Here is an 18,596-nt window from a genome sequence, read left to right as displayed (position 1 = left end):
CGGAAAGTTGGAGAATTAGTGACGAGTCAGTCAGTAGTGAGGGCTTTGACATATATATATATATATATATATATATATATATATATATAATCTCATATAATATAATATCTCTATCCGTGGCGTAGCTGGGGGCGGAATTATTGGCCAAAAGGCACAGTACAATTCGTGTGTAAGCAGCAGGGTTCGGGAAAAATACCACTCATGAATGAAAATGGTCAAAGGTTTTTTTTTTTGTTTTTTTTTTCTTTCTACAAATGCTTGAAAAGTAATGTTCAGACTGTCCTCCTGTGACGGCATCAGACTCAGCAGTTGAAATTTATGAGGCAATAACAAAAATAAAAAAAATTACACAGATTAATTTCTAGGAAGATAACGAAACAAAATTAAAAATTAGTTGTTTATCAATCCAATTGCGTTCTTGCTCTGCGCAGAAAACATCCCCACCAATCACTTGTACCCTACTTTGGTTCTGGTTTTCCTAGCGTAATTATATTAAACTAATAATTAGAACACGGCTTATCAGTGCGTCTATACTATATTCTTGTCTAGTTGATGCTTATAAATATATATAAAAAATGATTGCTGTTTCTTTATATATGAATAAATCTATGCAAAATTTATCTTAATTTTTCTCTATACGTCATTTTAATTTTCTATTTAAATAGTTTAACATAATTAGATATGTTGGAGGCATACACATACACATACACACACACAGTGGTACCTCGGTATATGTCCTTAATCCGTTCCAAATCCTTTGACTTACACCAAACGAATATTTCCCATAAGAAATAAAGAGAAAATTATTAATCCGTTCCCATGGGGGGAAAAAAAAGTCCTATTGTTATTGGCATATTATGCATTGATGGTGTTGTAGAAAATTATTTAAACACTGCTTAATACTAAAATACATAAATACAAAAGAAATTGGATGAAATAAATGAAAATTTAACCTCACTTCACATTTTAATAACTTCTTTGTTTTTCACAATCATGGATACCGTCATTCTCGGCATACGGTATGCAGCAACCAAGTCCCGGATACACATGCCATCTTCATACTTTCCAACAATCAATTCAAATTTACGCACAAAAACACATGAAAATTCACAGAGAGTTATAGCGCGGGTTGTTCATTGAATGCTAGCAACTGACGTACTGACGCTTGTGGGCAGTCGTGGCTTTTTCTCGAGACCGGTAAACAAGGGTAGCGCACAGTGTTCTAGCATGCGAATCGTATTCCAAACAAAGGTCGTTAACTAAGCAAAATTGTTTGCATCCAAACAGGACGCATACCAAGTTGGACTTATTCCAAAGCGGACGTATACCAAGGTACCACTGTGTTTGTGTGTGTGTGTGTTTGTGTGTGTGTGTATTTCTGTCTACATATTGCCCAACCTAGGTGTTTTAAACCTCCCCTCATGTATGGTCTAAATGCTGTGACCTAGTTCCTGTTGTCCCAATATGCTGAAAATCAACAAATGGAATGCTACTGATGAAAGTCCTAGTTAAAAGTATAGTACTGTACTGCCAATCTCCCCCCAACCAAAACAAACTTGAGTAGTTCTGCCACACATACAAACTTTAAAAAAATGCTGAGTATATGGTGTTCATCACAGTCCAAGATTGTAAGCCTGAAATGAGCTTGCTTCTGCTTTGTGTGCAAGTAGAGCATTTCGTCTATTTTAATATTCGGTTACAACTTCAAAACTGATACTATATGCAATGTAAAACTTCCCCTTTTGGTCCAATTGTTTTCTTATGTTGCTTTTATATTTCACAGTGGTAAGCTCTAACAGTTATAAAGTGAATACAAGAATTTGCAACTGTTTGCATATCGGCTTACTCTCTTCCTAAATTATGATACCCAAGTGTGCATTTTATCATTGTTTAAACATGTTGGCAAGTTGTTATATTGGTGTAATTTCAACCATCAGAGAGGCACATGTGTAATATGTGAATATATTTGTATGTGATTTATTTTTTTAATATAAACAGCAAGATGATGAACGGATAATCCATGAACTTCAACAAGAAGCAGAAGAGGAGCTGAAAAAGAAATTGCCAGGTAAAACAAAATGGAAACTCTGATTTCTTATCTAATGTGCATGTTTGCCCATGTAAGCCATCCCAGAAGACAGTACAGACCCATTGATACGTGGGTTATGTGCCGTCTCCATAGCTTGTTTCTTGTTGCCTTTCAGCTCCTTAATACACATATTTTGGTGCGATTCCTATCATGTGTTAGGTTGTCACTGGTTCTTATTAGTTTGCTCTAAAGTAGAACTTGTAATCATAACACACTCTGTTAATGTGTCCAAATCATTAACATTTTATATGTTACTTACATAAAAGCCAGATCAAATGTTATTTACCTTGATTTATTTCCTTACTTCCTACAGCATAAAGTCTCAAGTAGACTGCAGAGCTTCCTGTGTTTGATCGACACGTGCATGCTTAAAAAAATACATGTAATGCCACAAAAAGTGCCTGCTGACACTTTAGTACACAAGCAATGTTATGAGAATGCAGTCACACTTCTTTTTTTGGGCATATACACCGTCCATATCGAAACACTAGTGTGGAGAGTCGCTCGCGTACTGAAGAGTCTATAGCTGAAGGTGGAAGGTGCCGTCGCTGTACTTTGTATATAAGAGCCATATCGAATGTTATTTACCTTGATTTATTTACTTATTTTCTTACAGCGTAAAGTCATAAGTAGACTGCAGCGCTTCCCGTGTACATATACAAAGTACAGCGACGGCAAAAGTGCAATGTACATTCTTTCTCTGATGTAGAACTGTCGTCGTCATCTAAGTTCACCTCTGCTATAGCGCGTCTTTATGTGAAAACAGCAGTGTCAGATGGGGGTTTGAGATCGTGAAAGCAACTGAGAGAATAAAACTGAAATTAAAAAAAACAAAGCTAATCTTTACAAGTATCATAAATTTTCACCGGCTGTTACAGACTCAAGTCAAATGTACGAGGTGTGGCAGAAAAGTAATGAGACTGATATTTTATTTACCAAAGTTTTTATTTTTTTCAAACATCAATGTTATCCCCTTCAAAGTAGTTCCCTTGGGCAGCTACACACCGATGGAGACGTTGTTCCCACTGTTGGTAGCAGTGCTGGAAATCTTCAACCGGTATGGTCTTCAGCATGTCCGTTACACTCTTTTGGATGTTTTCTAAAGTCCCGAAATGACGTCCTTTGAGGACATTTTTCAGTTTAGGAAAAAGTCACACGGACTGAGGTCAGGTGAATAAGGGGGCTGGGGAACCACAGGAATGCATTTTGAGGTCAAAAATTCTGTTAAGGAGAAGGCAGTGTGACATGGGGCATTGTCATGATGGAGCATCCATTTGTCTGCAATGTCTGGTCTCACGCGAATGACCCTTTTTCTGAGCCTTTCAAGGACGTCTTTATTAAAAACTTGGTTGACAGTTTGTCCTGGAGGAACAAATTCTTTGTGGACGATTCCCCTTTTGTCAAAAAAACAAATCGGCATTGATTTGATCTTCGATTTGCTCATTCAAGCTTTCTTTGGTCGAGGAGAGTTTGCAGTGTGCCACTCCTGACTTTGCCTCTTGGTCTCAGGATCGTATTCAAAAGTCCATGATTCATAACCTGTGATCACACGACTAAAGAAATCTTGCTCATTAGCGATTCTGTCAAGAAGATCAAGACACTTGTTTTTTCGATTGTCCTTCTGCTCAATTGTGAGGTTTTTCAGCACCATTTTGGCACATACCTTTCGCATGTGCAAATGTTCAGTCTAAATTTGATGAACAGTAAATCTGTTCAAATTTAATTGTTCACTCAACATTCTTAATGTTAAATGACAGTCTGATCTCACAAGAGTGTTCACACGTTCAATGTTTTCGAAGTTGAAGGCCTCCCTGAACTGTGTTCTTCTTCAACATGTTTTCTGCCTTCCAAAAATGATTTGTGCCAGCAAAAAACTTGAGCTCGGGATAAAGAATGTTCCCCATAGGCCTGTTTTTAACTTTTCAAACGTCACACTTGCCGATTCTCCAAGCTTAACACAAAATTTAATGGCACAACGTTGCTCCAAATTCCGCTGCTCCATTTTGCGTGACCCACAACCAAAAACACAACTTCGCTAATAGCAGTCACAAAAATCACGTAGTTAACGGAAGGAGTTGAAACTCGCACCGAGCTATGGGAGGGTACTGATGCACGTGCTCTATCAAGGACAACAGCGCAGTGTTGCCAGTCTCATTACTTTTCTGCCACGCCTCGTATGTTTTTATTCTAAAATGGTAAGAATAAGAGCAGCTCACTTCTCAAAATTGACTTGTTCGGGGTCGAGCCCGTGAAGTTTTGATTGCCAGTCAACAGTTGATACCATTGCGCCACCGAAGAGGTCGTATCGAAGGGGTGTGAATGTCGCACCCTAACACGGGTTCTTTTTCTACAGTTATATTCTTGAATAGAAGTACACTTGTTCTGTTATAGTTGTACCTTTTATGAAAGTGTTTATTTGATATTTGGACTTCAGGCTTCACACATTATACACTTCATGTCTGCATTTCGTCAATTATTACTAAAACATGAAGTGTTAGGATATAGCGGGTTGGATAATGACTGACTGAAAAACCATTTCTGTTTTTAACGGTGTTTACATACAGTAGATTGTTTTAGACATGGAACACTAACGGTGTTTACATACAGTAGATTGTTTTAGACATGGAACACACATGAAATGCATGTGTTCCAAATAACGATATAGTATTTATAAAAGGTGTCATTTTGCTTGATTTTCTCACTCTACCTGTGTGTCAATTGCTTAGAGATGTATAAACAGACCTGAGCTGAGAAAACTGTGTGGCGATGGGGGGGATGTAATAGTAGGCTGCTTGCTGCTTATCGACACATTTACAGGACAAAATACGCTGCCAGAGAGGTGCGAAGGGATTTAAGGTGGGATAAATCTACAAGATTTTTCGTAGGCTTTGGTAATTCTAGAGTTAATTTAAACTAAATGGCCTGGATCCACCATACTGCTAACTTTTATATTTAATTTACAATATAACGGAGCACAAGGCAGGAAGCCTTGGCACATTGACTTTCACACATACCCAGTTCCCCAGACCACACACCTGGCTGCACATCTTTGTTGTTTAAAGAATAAAATACAACAATAAGACGCACAGCAAGAACTATTTGTCCAAAAGACATAAAGAACACAACTCCAACCCTCACCTGAATCTGGAAAGTACAGTATATAGCCAGGGGGCCTCATCTGAAGGGGTGTTTTTCATAGAATAATGTAGCATGATAAAATGATTCAGCATATAATCTCCATCTTGGAGAATGTGGGAGGAAATGAGACTTTGAGAGAACTTAGAAACTTCATATAGATAAGTAACCACAGCTATGAGTATCATCTCCTGTGCCACTGCCTATAAAGGCTAATTTAATATGCTGTAGAGATAAACAATAAGATCAATTTGGTAAAGAATATTCATTATATAAAAATTGAGTCATTCTGGGTAGTGGTTCAGCCACTGTAAATGTATATCTGAAACAAACTGTAGTATACCACAACTCTGCATTGTCCTTGTGTATTTTTGACATTAAAAATGTTTTCTTTATATTTTTTGTGAGCATACCAAATTTTTTTTTTGCCCACCCTCCTGCCAAAAATATAATTTTAAACCTACTTCTGTGCTTTTAAAATATGCTAATTCTGATTTCTGTGTGTTTTTAATTCAACAGATCAAAATGTTAAACGAGTTGGGCCACCACCAGAAGAGATTCCCAATAATCCAAACCCAGAGCCAGCTCCTTTCCACAACATACAGGATGAAATGAGGCAGCATCAACCGCAGCAGCCCCCTCCATTCCTGCCACCACCACCACCTGTGCTGTTCGCCCACATGCCACACCAGCGATTTAATATGCCATTGCATTTCCAGCCCATTCCTGCACCTTATGTTCCTCCACTACCTAATCAGCAGATAAATTTTGATTTTCCCAATATGAACATGGACCTCAACTTGCCTATGCACTATGGGCCCCATCCTCCTCATTTCAGGCCTTTATAGAAAAAAATAAAAATATACATGTATATTACCAAAATTCCTAATGATTCTCTAATTCAGATTTTGAACCTGTAGATTCAGTTCAGATTCAAGAAGTGAGTTTTATTTGGTGAAAGACTTGCCATGAGCTGACATAATGTTCATTAGATTGAAATTGTGATGTGCCTAAATCTATAAAATCTGTTTCTGTTTCGTCCGTAAGCCACAACTGGAGAAAGACAAGTTCAGTTGGGTTTTACATTTTGTTGCTGGAGACGCAAATGACAAGTGTCATTTGTTTTATAATTTTTCTAAAATTTTATGATGTGTTGCAAATCTCCTCCTCCCTTGAAAGAAAAAAAAAAGTATATATATTTAAAAGCTTAATTTTTTGTAAATAAATATTTTGGGTCATTCTTTTGAATTTTTTTTTTTTTTTTTGGGGGGGGTGGTGGGTCAGTAGATGTCTGGCACGAGGTCTTCATGCTTCTTGCTGGTCGTCTTCATTTTTTTTTTTTTGCCAGTGTTGCATTTCTGAAAATAAACACCTTTTGTATCTTCTGAATATTTTACCCTATTTTCCTTGTTGACATTGTTATTGTTTTAACATTGCTGTTCCCTTTTTGTAAATTAAGAAGTTAAGAGTTTTCATTGTTTAGAAGAGAGAGTCCAATTAGTCCAAGCATTTTTGGTTAGCAAAAGCCAATTCCACTTCACTTACAATACTTGGTAGTTTTGTTCTTGAGTCTCACAACTGTCTGCCTGAAAGTTTCCCTAGCTTCAGCATTTTAATTCTCTTCCTCTTTATTTCCACCTCCTGTACATGATTTACTATGTAATGAAAAAAATTCTGATGGATCAGTTTTATCAACGTGTTAAGAATTCTATCCATACAGATGTTAAAAGTTCTAAGTGCTGTTCTATGTACTGTTTTTACTTTATGTGCATTTGAGCACCTCATTAATTTTTGCTTATTGTGTGCCTGCAAACCATGCAGCACTTATGACTCGTGCAGTAACTTCCCTTCCCTTGGGAAAACATGGCCCTTCACAAAAATATGGAAAGTGGCATAATCAAAGAGAAGAGTGGAACAGGGGTATGTAACGCTGATCCTGCAGGGATGCACATTTTCACTCTTAACCATTTTCTTAATTACTGACCAGTTTTTGCTGCTAATCAACTTCTTTTGTGTTAAATCTTATTGTGTTGCTATTTAAGACCTGAATCTCTTTTTAATGGTTTTATTTTTTTTCTTTAACAGCCAAACAATTGACATACAAAACAAGCCAACACCTAACCAGCTAACCTGTGTCCATCACACAATATCTGACAATAAATAAAGGTGAATGTCTCAGTAATGTTGATCTTCTCAAGTCCTCAGAACTTAATTTAATTAAGTCCTCTTAGGAATAATAAAATCAACAGTTTTGGAAATGTTTAGTGTGACATAATGAGAGCACCAGCAAGCCTTGCATTTAACCAACGGGTTTGGCTTCTTAAACTGGTTGTAATTTAAATTTTGGAGTTTAAGGCTGTGTCTTAGTTGGTTATCTGTTGATTGACTTCTCATCTCATTTTGTGTGTGGCTGCCATTTAAGAAAAAATAGGCAGTGCAGAGGATTGAATCTTTTTTTAAAAAAAAAAAAAAAAGGGGAGGTGTTTACATCAGAAGTTGGTCATTGACTAAGGAAGTGACAGGAAGGAATATCTGCAGCCACTATGGCCCTCCAGGACTGGTGCTAGACACTCCTGCTGTAATGGATAATGTATATGAAACCCATACAAAATTGCTCACGATTACTTACCCACACATAAACTGATAATGAAAACTGCCTTTAAAATGTTAATTTTTTAAAGATGGCATAATAATAAAGGGAAATTGTAGAAATAATGGCAGTTATTTTCCATTACACCTAAAGTGAAAGTAAACAAGCTTTTCTTTGCTATGATGAATGCCTGATGGTTGTAATATAAACTGTTAAGTCTGGGATCTCTGATTCAAGCATGAAACAGAACAGGATCAGTAACAAAACTATACTTCTAGAGCCACTGGAACACAGAAGTCTTTAATCTGATGTTAGTACACCAGTTAACCAAAGGGCAGAGCAGTGTTCTGTGTACATTCATTTGAATTTCTCCAATATTTATAGTCAAGTGCATTTGATTCTGCATTTATATCCTAGTTCTACTGAAGTCCACCATAGAATGGCCATTTGTCTTGATTAAAAAACATCACTGAAGCCCATCAGTCCATTAGTTTGGCTCTGGGTCAGTGGTTGCATTTCAATTTTGGTAGGCTAATTCTTGTAACATCTTAAGAGTGGTCTGAGACCATTTATAAATACGGCCTTTGCAGAGCTGCTGAGTGTTGTAATGTTTTCTTTTTGAAGACACCATATTGGGTAATTAATGAAAAGCAGTAGTCGCCAATCAGCCCTTATAATTCTGAAAGAGTTTTGCTGTGGCGTGGTGGTTTGCCATTGTAGCCTTTTTTTTTTTTTTTTCTTCCAACCCCCCTTTCCTATGTTTCAAGAAACATGGCCCTTTGATTTGCTGGATGCTCTGTCCTGGCCTGACTTCATATGAAGCTGGGGGGGGGGAGATGAAGCCATTGTGGCACACCTCTGGTTGTGCCTCAGGTAATATTTGAAACAGTGAAAAAATAAACCATGCCCACAGTTGTAGACATCAACCCCAATTAAAGCCAGGTTCCCCAGTAACTGAAGAGTGTGGTGCTTTTAAACTGGCCTGGCCTTTTTTTTGGAGGATTAGGCCTATTCTTTGAAGTTAATGTGAAAACACAGGGAAGTATATTTTATCTTTTCTACTAGTGTGTATTGCAGTTGTGTTTGTTCCTGTCATTCCACAAGCTCACTTCATGTGCTCTTTTGTTCTTCACAGCACCCCCCCAACCGTTCATATACTTATTTGTACCCCTTCGAGTACCTCACCATTGCCACTGATACATCTGAAGGTCTGTCTGCTTCTTTAACCATATTTCTGCTGTGGCCTTCTCTCACGGCAAATGCATTCTGGTCACTCTTCCAGCTGGCTAAATATGCAGGCAAGAGGTCACAAGGCTCTGACCTCAACAGATTGGTGACAATGTGCAATCTGCATTTTGGCACCAGGTCAGGTAATGTGAGCTCAGCCTCAGATGTATGGAGGCCAAGGGTCAAAGTCTCCATCCTCCAGCTCTCCTCTCTTCTCTCAAAAGCTTTACAGTGGCAACGGGCTATGGTCACCCTAGCCTTGATGAATGGAAGCTGAAGTAGGCAGGGCATCACTGACCAGAGTGACCTTTAATCTGAGCAGTGCTGGGCTGTATTTTATGAGGCTGCCAGGTAGGTACTTAAGTTTGTATGTTATTGTTTGTGGTGTTTCCAGATTTTAAAGTCCTTTTGGGTAACCTAAAAGAGAATGGATATGCTAGCCACCAGAGTACCTTTGAGTGGTGTTGACTTTGGAGGCTGTTAGAAGATGTGCCAAATTGTAAGCTGGGTAATGTGTTCCTCCATATTGTAAATGCAATCTGTACAGCAAATTGGTCAGTAAAACACACGAAAGGAAATCTCAGACTGTAATAGAAACACGTGTGTCAACAGTCAGGTGGAAACAGGGCCACTGGGAGAACCGAGTGAAAGACTCCATTGCTGTGATGGGGCAGCAGCACCTGCTTGTGCTCCTTGAATTTAGGTTTGAAGGTTTGTGCAGCAATATTGCTGGTCAAGTGGCTCTAAGTTATCTGCAGCTTGTCTTTGGGGGAGGTATTCATTTGAGGACGTGGGCTTTACTCGCTCATAAACATAAAAATGGAACGTCTACTAGCCAGCAGCCAAACCACATGCAATTTAGAACAGGTCATCCACCTGCAGCTAATTAGGCATGTTCAGGTCTGGCCACTACTTGGATGGGAGACCATCTAGGAAGAAACTTGGGTTTCTGCTGGAAGAGGTGTTGGTGAGGCCCACAGGGGTCACCTACCCCTGCAGCATGAATGTGGATCCCAATGCCCCAGTGCAGTGTAGGGGACACTGTGCTGTAAAATACTGCCATCCTTCAGATGAAATGTAAAACTCACTATGGTCATAAAAAGCCCATGGGCACCCTTTGGAAAGAGTAGGGTGTATCCTGATATCCTAGCTAAATTGCCCACCATGGCTTAGTCATTCTGGCTCCCTAATCATCCCCTGTCTCTAATTGGCTGTCTCTCTCACCCCTTCTCCACCTAACTACTAATGTGTGGTGAGCATACTGGTGCAAAAATGGCAGCCATTGCATCATCCAGGTGGATGCTACACATTAGTGGTGGTTGAAGTGACTCCTAACTTGTGCTTTGAGTAGTGAGAAAAGCGTTATATAAATGTAAAGAATTAATATTTATCTGCGGTTTTACAGCTCTACCTGCTCAGGAATGCAAATAGTCTGATTCTTCAAACTGCCAATTACAAAGCTGCAGCACAGCATATAAAGAATGCAAACCTATTTCAGATGTTGTGGCAGACGGCTGGGGAGCCTGCGCAGCCGGGATGCCTGGAAGGTGGAAGGACCGGGAGAGGTACAATACCTCCCCCAGGACACGAGAGGGTGGTCACCCTGGTTTGCATTGCCAGGGGATGCCCAGATGTTCCAGGAGACATGGACTGCAATACTTCCGCCACAACAGGAAGTGCTGCCAAAAGAGGAAGCAGGTACACCCGGGGTGCTTCTGTGTGCCGATGCAGCACTTCCGCCACACCAGGAAATGCTGCAGGAAGGTCATCACCAAGCACCTGGCACGTATCTGGGTGCATTATAAAAGGTGCCGCCTCACTCCAGTCATTGAGCTGGAGTCGGGAGGCAGAGGACAGAGCTTGCAAGAGAGGAGTGGAGGTGGCAGTAAAGGAAAAAGAAAAGTATAAAGGACTGAGCAATGGTTGTGAGTGATTGGTGCACTGTATTGTGCAGAACTGAAAATAAACGTGTGTGTTTTGGACATTGGGAGTCCTGTGTCTGTCTGTAGTCGGGCTGATTTCCATGTTTAGTTGTTGCTGGAGTAAACTTGATCTGAGCGATTATGATCTTGGTAGAGTATGCTCTCCTGGGACTCTCATGCACATCTCTAGAAAAACACAAAGAATGGAGTGACAAACAAAACATATTAAGTGAGCTGCAAGTCTGATAATGAGAAATCGTGAAAGGGAATGGCCAAACTGTTCAAGATAACTGGTCACAAACATGGCCGACCAAAGCAAACTTTTATGTGAACCACCAAATTACAGAAAGCTGGTAGAGCGCAACAGTACTAATAGGGAAGAGAGGTAAACTTAAAACCGTATATCTGGTTGATATTTAAAAAGTGATATTAGAAATTAACTCCCTAAACTAACATTTCATTTCTTGATTCTAAAATGCTACTTTTGTTTTACAATAAGCAAGTCAGTTAGTGATATATATTGAAATGTCCAAGTTTGTCAGTCTAAATAGAGAAGACTATAATATGAGAATTTATGGACTGTTGGTTGAACAGCAGTTGTGGTTTGTCAGTTTGTTCTTAGAGCTCAAGTGAGCACATCATTCACACTGCAGATAAATGTACATCTAACATATGTGTTCCTCAAATATTCATGCTTGTCTTTGTATTAAATGACCTTTCCAGTCCGCAGGATGTGTCTGGTGATGTTAGACCATTAAGATTAGCTTGTAAAATATCAAGAAAAACGTCAGTATTCTTCAGCAAGTTCACAGTCTGTCATTTACATGTAATAAAATGGTTTAAAACAACAGAACACTAGTTGTTCTATGTCAGCTTGCCTGGATCAACTTTGGAAAAGTTCAGTGATATTAGTTACTGACAGCTCATATAATGTCAACACACACTGCTGTGTGGCTTCATATTGTGCCAGGCTCCATCAGTCTGGGTTGAGCCACCAATAGTATGAGCTGGCATTCCTTCATGAAAATGAACAACTTCACTGCCAGATGCAGGGAAGCCTATAAAAACAGCAAGCCTGCAAAAGTCCCATGATGAATTCCAACTTGTGCTGCAACAGTGAGCAGTCCTTTTAAGAACAGCATACTACCCAAAAGAATGATAGAAAGGGCAAGAATCCATATTGGTACTCAGTGCTAGCACTACTTTGGTGTCCAGACTGTGACAAGGATAAGACCTACTATCCAATTTAGCAAAGCATCAAGTGCTGCCCGATACCGGAGATGGTCTTGCTGAGCTCTTCTGAGGACCTGCTGGAAAGTCTCAAGACTGACATCAACTATGGAATGTACTCTGGACCTCCTGGAGGTAATAGCAAAGGAGAGAATTTAAATAAAACGGAGTGTCTTTGTGGCCAATGTTGCACATCCTCTCTGTGCCACACCAATGCAGAGGACCTTCAGCCAACAAAGTATTCAACAGAAGTGTGTGAAGAAACACGACTGGGGGTCTTTTATACCAACAACAATATGCCTGCATAATGCCTCACTGGAACTGTGACTGCCAAGTCAGTTTTCTTTCTTTTTAAACTTTCTTTCTTTTTAATCATTCTGGTTTGTGTTTTGAACATAGTGTGTAAATTTATTTATTTATTTAAAGAGCTTCTATTTACAGCATACTGTATGTACAAGATGAATAACAGCTGAGAGACTTCTATCTCTGCTGCCCCATTCCTGTATCTCAATCAGCGAAGGTCCACTGTGTGCAGCAGGTGGTGGAGCTTTGGGCTTATTGAACTGGGGAAAAGTTCTCACTGAACCCAAGTGAACACTTTGAATCAGGGCCAGTGGAAAAACTGCACAGGATAAGGACTAGGCAGAAATTTTAGGAGTTACAGAGCAATATTTCAATATCTGAAAGCTGGATGCCAGATATAGAATGCTGTTTGATATTGTAATGAGCATCCTGTGCCATTAGGGGGCCCATATTGCGCCTCAGCCAGGTGCGCTATAGAGTGTGAGACCTGTAACCTGTAGGGCAAGGCAAGCCATTGGTCAGTGAGCGTGTGCCACTGCCCTGTGTTACTGTGCTGTTAGTGCGTGACAGTCGCTCACGAAAACGTCACAGCACACTCCAACTGCTGGTGTGCATCTTAATACATATCTACCTTGATTAAAATATCAGTTGGTTATAAACTTACAAAGCAAAATCACAAGTCTTAACTTTTACAATTAAAAAGTACGTTTAACTCTTAAAATGTATTTGGAAACCGCATGTCTGTACGGGATTATACCGAGTACGTCTTCAAACCAAGGTTTATAAAATAAGAATGATTTTAAAGGTTGTTAATCACTGCCGCTCAAAATCCGTGACGTTAACAGGAGGCTGTGTTATCGAAGTTACTTTAGCAGTTCTGTTGAGCTTCACTGATTTGATTCATATGACTACCAGAAAAGAACGTGTCGTTCACGAATCACCACTAATTTGCTGTTGGGTTATGTCTTGTTGGAGGAAAAGTGAACGACGGCTCGACAAACCGCCGTTTGAGGTTTAATTAACAAAAGGAAACAAGTACAAAACGTGTCAGAGTCTGATGTCTCACTGAAAATACTGGTGATGCCCCAATGGCGAGTGGAAACTCAACGGTTAGCGGAGTTCACTTTAGTGATCGGTGGGCTACCGACTACTAAGGAGTGTGCCGGAAAATCTACAACCACCCAGCCGCTAAACTCAATCGGTATTGCAACTTCAGTTACAGGCCTTCTGATACTACAGGTAAAGATGCGGGTTATGCATTTTTGCAAGAATCTAATTGAGGACAGAATCACTCGTATATTCAGAGACGGGAAACACACATATCAGATATGTAAACACAAATTACAAGGATTTACAAAAAGGTAATCGAGTGTTTGCGGTTACATAATGATAGACAAACCAAAACTACAATTTGGCCGTATCTACTTTGCAATGGGCTGTTTCAATACAAAGACAGGCAGTCAATATATTTTAACAAAAAACTTTCTAAATGTTCAAAAAAAAGACATTTACCTTTGTATGGCTGAACATATATTTTTAATGAATAAATATATTGTATAACCCAGTAACGTGCGGTGAGGTTTGTGGCTGGTGAGGCACCGAGTCCTTCAGAGTCAAATTTACAAATATATGAACCCCAATGAGTAGCTTATTCACTATTCAGTTGGCAGCATGTACGTTGACTACTGGTTATGTTTCATATCCTATCAACATCCTTTACACACACACAGGTAAGGTACATATTTGGCTAAGAAAGAACGTTACATTTATAGCGGCAAGAGAGAGCAGAGAGAGCGCATTTGCTCTGCACCCTCCATGTGTTCTAAATTTATCATTGTAATTCCACAATTATTCAATACAAATGAAAGTATATAGTGGTGTATAAAAACGGATTTCAATTTTGACCTTAATTGAAATATTTACTTGTTTTTAATAGCTTTTAATTCTGATGCTTTAATCAATTTTAATACAGACTGTTCAACAAAAGTATAACAAGAAAAACAAAAGAATATTTTATTTAAGGTCAACATTTACTTTTTAAACATTGGATTGTTTTTTCTTAGTCTGATTCCATTTTTAATACCATTGAAAACTGTTTATGGTCTTACCTTTATTTGTAAATTATGTCCATGCGCCTATCCTTCTCCACGAAAATTTCCGTCACTTTCTCGTAAAAGTCCTCCTTATTTTCCTTTAGTTTTAAAAATCTTAATCTTACATTTTGGCAGTCAGTCGGAACAAAAAATAAAAAAATATGTCGACCGCTGCAGTGCACTTCACACTCTGATATTATTGGCACCGAGAGCCTGCAGTAACAAGCACCTGTTGGGCTCACATGCACCCCTTTTGGTGCAGCACGGTACTACTGTCTGCCCACCTTGTGCCTTTTCACTGCGGTTTTATGTCCGATCAGCAAGACTAAATATGTCACACACATTCATTAAAAAGATATTAGCCACAGTGTGGAAAGTCAGGGTGTATAATAAACGTTTCTGGAAACATTATATTGGCGACACACAGATAGACAGCAACAGGCACTCTCCAATTACATGCATCAACCCAGTGTGTGAGGGGAGAGTGCTGTCCGAGATAGGCTCAGCTCGTTGCTGCCGCATCTTGCCTTTCTCCTCTGTATTTGAACAAGAAATGCGCCAGTTCAGCTATTTTGATTATAAAATGATCAAAGTTATTGGAATAATACAGAAAAAAAAATGATAGCACAGACCAGTGGTTAAATGCATTTAATATTATTATTTTTTACTTTTCATGATGGTACGTTCCTGGGTATAACCAGTGCCGCCACCACCATTAAGGCAAATCTATACTAATAAAAGGCAAAGCCCTCACTCACTCACTCACTGACTCACTGACTCACTCACTCATCACTAATTCTCCAACTACCCGTGTAGGCAGAAGGCTGAAATTTGGCAGGCTTATTCCTTACAGCTTACTTACAAAAGTTAAGCAGGTTTCATTTTGAAATTCTACACGTAACGGTCATAACGGTCGATAACGGTCGACAACGTCCACTATGTTGAACTTTCTTATTTATGGCCCCATCTTCACGAAATTTGGTAGGTGGCTTCCCTGCGCTAACCAAAACCAATGAACGTACTTATTTCAGTGGTATGACGCCACTGTCGGCCGCCATATTGAACTTTCCAATGTCACTAATTTTTCAACTTCCCGTGTAGGTAGAAGGCTGAAATTTGGCAGGCTCATTCCTTACAGCTTACTTACAAAAGTTAAGCAGGTTTCATTTCGAAATTCTATGCGTAACGGTCATAACGGTCAACAACGTCTGCCATGTTGAACTTTCTCATTCATGGCCACATCTTCACGAAATTTGGTAGGTGGCTTCCCTGCGCTAACCAAAACCAATGTACGTACTTATTTCGGTGGTATGACGCCACTGTCAGCCACCATATTGAACTTTCCAACGTCACTAATTCTCCAAATTCCCGTGTAGGTAGAAGGCTGAAAATTGGTACTTGTTTCGGTTGTATGATGCCACTATCGGCCGCTATATTGAACTTTTCAACAGTCTTTGTTACTTATGGGCCCATCTTCAAGAAATTTGGTACGCGGGTTCCCAACGCTAACTGAATCCTACTTATGTACATATATACGTCCATAGCCTGCAGCTCGGTCACCGTGTGAGGCGGCATTGGGTCCCACGTTTTTGGCTGCCTGCCTATATAAGGCTGTCCGTTGCTCCAGTCTCTACATTCCCTTCCTTGCTTCGCCACGGGATTCGCGTCTCCCTGCTGATAACTACAGCCTTTTTATTTAATCCACGGCTTCTCCGCTGTTTTATTGTTCATTTATTACGATTAGTTATTGTGTAGGTATTTTAGATTTACTTTACATTGTTCAGGTACCCATTTCCTTTATCATTCCAACCGTACCCCCATTAACATGTCTATCGAGGTGATCACCATCGATCAAAGAACTGTCACTTACCGAGTGGTTTCCATGCCCGGAGATGGCATCTGCCTTTTCCATTCTCTTTGTTACGCATTGCACGGCCATATCAGGCTCACTCTTCAGGAACATTGTGTCTTATGTATTGAATGACTGGGATAGGTTCAAGGTGTGGACTGATGACGGTACAGGAGATAATTATACTACACAGGAGCACTAGAAGATTGAAATGCTTAAGCCCTTCACCTATGCATCTGCATGCAAGTTGATGGCTGCTGGTGAATTGTTCAGTTGTCGCTTTCAAGTGTACTGAACTGGCCAAATATTTTACACCTTTCGACAACCGCCAATGCCTCTTAAACATCTTGATTGACAGGTGACGATTTCAGTAGTGGACACTTTGATGTTTATGAATGTTTAAACTCTCAAAAGCTGGATGTAAAGTTATTGATGAAACAGGTTGTATGCTTACAACGCTTGACAGATGCCGAATGTCTCTTCAACACAAGTCCTACAAATACCGTCGTAATTGAAACAAACCATGAAACTCAAACCGATTATGACACCAGATTTGAGATTTGAAACAAGATTACTGTTCACATGGCCAACTGTACGTTGCATGCTCAAGAGTAAGCTCAGCGCACAGCTTGGTCATATTACAACCGGAGGGCCGAATTCACAATGTGGTATACAAAGAGATCCTTAACAAATAATTATTGGCATATTTTCCCTCAGTTTAAAAAGGTTTAATTTTCTTCTTAATACAAATTTTAAGGCAGTACTTCGCCGCTGCGAAAGCGGGTATTTTGCTAGTTAGTCATAAAGGGGGGAAAAACCCAGCCACACGGGTTTGCTACTGAACAGTTGATTGGCACACTAATAAGCTTGGCCTTGAGTGCAAAATAACCTTGCCCCCTGCACTGTGTATAACAATAATATTACATTTTGCCCATTCGTGACCAATTTATTCCCACCCTTTATGAAAACATGGCGCAGTTACAGCTTTATATTTAACCAATGGATGCTTGCAGAACGAGCGCGTAATCGTGTGGCTTGTGGGAAGGTGGAGCCTGTAGTGGAGGGTCAAAGTAATTCAAAAATACACTTAACAAACGTTAACTCTAGAAAGACATAGCCAACAAGAAATCATCGCCAAATCCAGGACATTTTAGGCTATTTGGAAATCCACGCCGGACGCTCTTGTTAGGTCCCAGAAAGAGGACAAGGCCGGAAAAAGGAAAAGCTTACCTAATTGTTAACGCCTCACAGACTGAAAAGCGTTTGTTCAGTTTCAGTACTAACGTAAATACAACGCGATAATATCCAGTGTTATTAAGAGCAACAATTACGTTTTCCTTCTGCAGAGGTACACAGGACGTGCACTGTTATACAAACAAACAAAGAAAACGCACACTGAATGCATGTAAAGCTTAGCAAAATAAAATAAACACAGCAAAATGGTTACCTACCGACAAAAAAGGTGAACTGCGCCTGGTTGGCGGAAGGATGGATTTGATCGAGGAGTAGCTAAACTATTCTCCAATTATTTGCTGACATCTTCATTTTACAATGGGGAAAAATAATAGTGAAACATCAAAGGCACAACAATTTTAATAAACGAGGATACGAAATGCAGTCCTATGAGGAGCTGAGACCTGAGTGCTCGTGGCGCGCACTTCACCCTCCTCCTGAATTGGCGGGCATTTTAAACGGCGCGCTCGCGCGCACACAAAGGCACGCACGCGCGCGCCCGCTTCGCAGATTCAGAAGACGGCGATTTCGGTGTGGTTTCAGAATTTCTGATACCATTTTTCTAGAACCGTAAACAGTGGATTTTCGGATAGAGGGATTGCAAATAATGAGGTACAGAAACGCAATTAAGTATGGATGGTTATTCATGCCAAAAATGAAATGCACCATGTGCATATGTATTACATTTCAGTGTTGTCATCACATTGGATTGCATTTCACTTTGGCATTGTTTTACTCATGTCATAACTAAAAACAGATCAGCCAAATGACTGATTGCTTTTCACTATGGCACCTTTAAAATACAATACAAATTCATTTTGCACTTTAATTCATGCCTGTAGTTTGTGTATCTGTGCTAGTTGAAGCCTATTTGGTGTCCTGGGTGTGGAGATGGTCGTCACCCCTCACTGGGGAATGGAGAAGG

The 18,596-nt window shown here is 39.7% G+C and overlaps 1 protein-coding gene and 1 long non-coding RNA gene across 4 annotated transcripts in view; both read left to right on the top strand.

Annotated features, from left to right (window-relative positions):
• Positions 1-6,620, top strand: part of rnf216 (ring finger protein 216) — a 65,357-nt gene extending 58,737 nt beyond the window's left edge. For all 3 annotated transcript variants that reach the window (XM_039774065.1, XM_039774061.1, XM_039774064.1), the window contains 2 exons: positions 1,999-2,068; positions 5,744-6,620. In XM_039774065.1, coding sequence (XP_039629999.1) covers positions 1,999-2,068; positions 5,744-6,072 — 399 coding nt within the window. In that variant the 3' untranslated portion in view covers positions 6,073-6,620. The remainder of the gene's footprint in view (positions 1-1,998; positions 2,069-5,743) is intronic.
• Positions 6,621-7,351: 731 nt separating this feature from the next.
• On the top strand, positions 7,352-10,821 carry LOC120541997. Its single transcript, XR_005636125.1, has 3 exons — positions 7,352-7,390; positions 9,266-9,392; positions 10,447-10,821. It is a non-coding gene; the product is annotated as an uncharacterized LOC120541997 (long non-coding RNA).
• Positions 10,822-18,596: the final 7,775 nt, after the last annotated feature.

This window comes from Polypterus senegalus, chromosome 13 (assembly GCF_016835505.1).
Source record: "Polypterus senegalus isolate Bchr_013 chromosome 13, ASM1683550v1, whole genome shotgun sequence".
Classification (NCBI taxonomy): Eukaryota; Metazoa; Chordata; class Cladistia; order Polypteriformes; family Polypteridae; genus Polypterus; species Polypterus senegalus.
Note: the sequence above shows the minus strand (reverse complement) of the source record. Positions and strands in the feature narration are given on the sequence as shown.